The sequence below is a fragment of the Sinocyclocheilus anshuiensis genome, unplaced genomic scaffold, assembly GCF_001515605.1.
Source record: "Sinocyclocheilus anshuiensis isolate Anshui unplaced genomic scaffold, SAMN03320099.WGS_v1.1 scaffold851, whole genome shotgun sequence".
NCBI classification, from domain to species: domain Eukaryota; kingdom Metazoa; phylum Chordata; class Actinopteri; order Cypriniformes; family Cyprinidae; genus Sinocyclocheilus; species Sinocyclocheilus anshuiensis.
The window spans coordinates 324,082-326,561 of record NW_015546052.1 but is presented as its reverse complement, the minus strand read 5'-3'; the positions used below and the strand labels follow the sequence as shown (position 1 = coordinate 326,561).

The window sequence follows — 2,480 nt, the reverse complement described above, 5'->3', positions numbered from 1 at the left end:
CGTCTGAAAGAAGAAAGTCATATACACCTAGGATGACTTGAGGGTGAGTAATTTATGGGCTAATTTCAATTTTTGGGTGAACTAACCCTTTAAGACTGCTTAGACAACTAATCATTTTTGAAAATTTAATTCTGTACATCTTTAGTTTAAAAAAAATTATAAATGCTACATGCAAAAACACTTGAAATATAAACAACGATAAAAAATATGTATTCTTGCACACAATAAATGCTGAAGTTGCTGTAGAATGCGGTACATTTGTTTTTTTACAACCTTCAATCTGTACATTTTGTTTAAAAAGTAAAATGTGCAATATTGGGGAATTTAAAGTCTGCATGAAATCAAAATTTAAAAAATTCATTTTGTAAGCGCACATTGCTAATCTTGAGGTGAACAATGTACCAATATACAAGTTAATCCACTGAAAAAAATTGTTTGTCTTGGTAATCTTTAATCAAAATCTGAACATTTGCTTCTGCTCTGGAATGGCATTCCTTCTCTGGTGACATCAGTTTGACGGCTAGGGCAATGGCTTGGGAAGAATATGCTTAACCACGCCCCTCTAACCATTAGTTTGCTGTGAGAGATGAGGAGCGCAAAAATAAAACCCTGCCATCTATTCAATATTCCGTTTCAGTTGGAAATACATCAGTATACTGAAAGTCGGCAGCAGCTTCCGGTTCACGCGGACTTTAAAATTACGCTATTCAAATATTGTTATTTAAAACAATTTTGCCCCAAAACAGTAAAATTTGACTAATCAATTATCAAAACAGTTGTTAATTGCAGCCTAAATGATCGTTTAAAATTTTTTTTTTGTTGTTGGTGAATGAAAAAATCATGTTCTGAACATTAATGAAATTACATTTCTACAGCATCTCTACTGAGAGAACAAATTATTTTCTCCCACATTTGAACTTAAATGTACCGTGTTTTGACCGTTACACAGAACATCCCCATAACGATTAATATATCTAGGAAAATACAGTAACAACAAACACTAGACATAATAAACACATTAGACTGAAATGAAACTGCCTTTAAATACAAACTAAATGACACCACTCACAATTATACAGTGAGAAACTGAACTGTGAATGTGAATCAGTGTGTTTGCTGTATTAGTGAATAAGTGAACACACTCTGCATGTGCTGCCCAAGTACCTGCAGTCTGGCTGTTGCTGGCTGCCTTCAGAGAGGATGACACCGCAGGACTGACACTACTGACCGCTGTTCCAAACATATGCACGCCTGAAGAGGAGGAAGAGGAAGAAAACGAGAAAGACGGTGCTCCACTGGATGCAAGTGCACCAAGCACAGAGCTGTCCACCTTCTGGCCGAAATTAAAGGAGATGCCTGGAGGAGCCAAGGCTGCTGGTTTGTCTGCTGCAGCACCATCCTTATCTTTGAATGAGAAGAGCTGTGGCGCTGCACCGCTGACAGACACAGTCACAGTAGCACCCGTGCCGGAAACAGAAGCTACTGTTCCGCTCGTCAGAAGCTGCTTCTGCTCCCCTCCAAATGACGCGCCATCCGCCCCACTTTCTGATGCACCGCTGCCATATTTCTTCTCAATGCTGGCCAGGTGTCGCTCGTAGTCACGAAAGATGGGATTGAGGTCACACAGGGGGTTATCATTGACATGCTTGGTGATCCAGTCACGCACAGAGCAGTTTAATGCGGTGAGCTGCCGGTTGTATTCTTTACTGCTGGAGGCGGAGCCATTAGAGGTGACATCACCATCTGTGGGCTTGGAGGGGGTGGAGCTGTTGAATGTTAAGGGACCTGAGGATGAAAGGAGAGACATCAGGTGACTAACTGCTCTAAATGCTGCTCTGCTAATAGCATGATGCTCATTCTCCCTCTCTGACTGCAGAGTGTTGCGTTCAGAGCAGCCAACTCAAGTCATATGTCCTGATTGAATGCCAACTCATGAATAGATATTTGGCCTATAACAACAATGAAAATTGGCAGCAACAGACAAAAATCTGTTTTTTCTTAAATATGTTAAGCGGGGGGAGAGGGATGTGCCGGAATTAAAGGGGTGGTTCATTGCGATTTCACTTTTTTAACGTTAGTTAGTGTGTAATGTTGCTGTTTGAGCATAAACAATATCTGCAAAGTTACGAAGCTGAACGTTCAATGCAAACGGAGATATCGTCTTTTAAAATTCTGGCAGTTTAATGCCTACAAAAACGGCTGGTAGGGACTACAACAAGCTACTTCCCGGGTTCATCACAAACCCAGATAAACCCCGCCCTCAGGAAAAGGCAGCAAAGGGGGCGAGGCCATGCTGTGCTGCTTTAGAGAAGAGGAAGAGAAAACTAGGTGCATGTAAAAATCTATTCATATATGAATCGCGATTCTGTCTTCTAAGGATTCTAATGGATTCACAAGTTTCAAAATCAATGTTCTGAAGCAGAGGTTCTTAATACTGTTCCTCGCGTCCCCCTGCTCTGCACATGCTCTGCATCTCTCTC

General features: G+C 41.0%; 1 protein-coding gene across 1 annotated transcript in view; it reads right to left on the bottom strand.

Moving 5' to 3' along the window:
• Positions 1-2,480, bottom strand: part of LOC107699201 (nuclear pore complex protein Nup50-like) — a 22,631-nt gene that overhangs the window by 6,812 nt on the left and 13,339 nt on the right. The window contains exon 4 of the mRNA XM_016500397.1: positions 1,165-1,785. Within this exon, the coding sequence (XP_016355883.1) occupies positions 1,165-1,785 (621 nt within the window). The remainder of the gene's footprint in view (positions 1-1,164; positions 1,786-2,480) is intronic.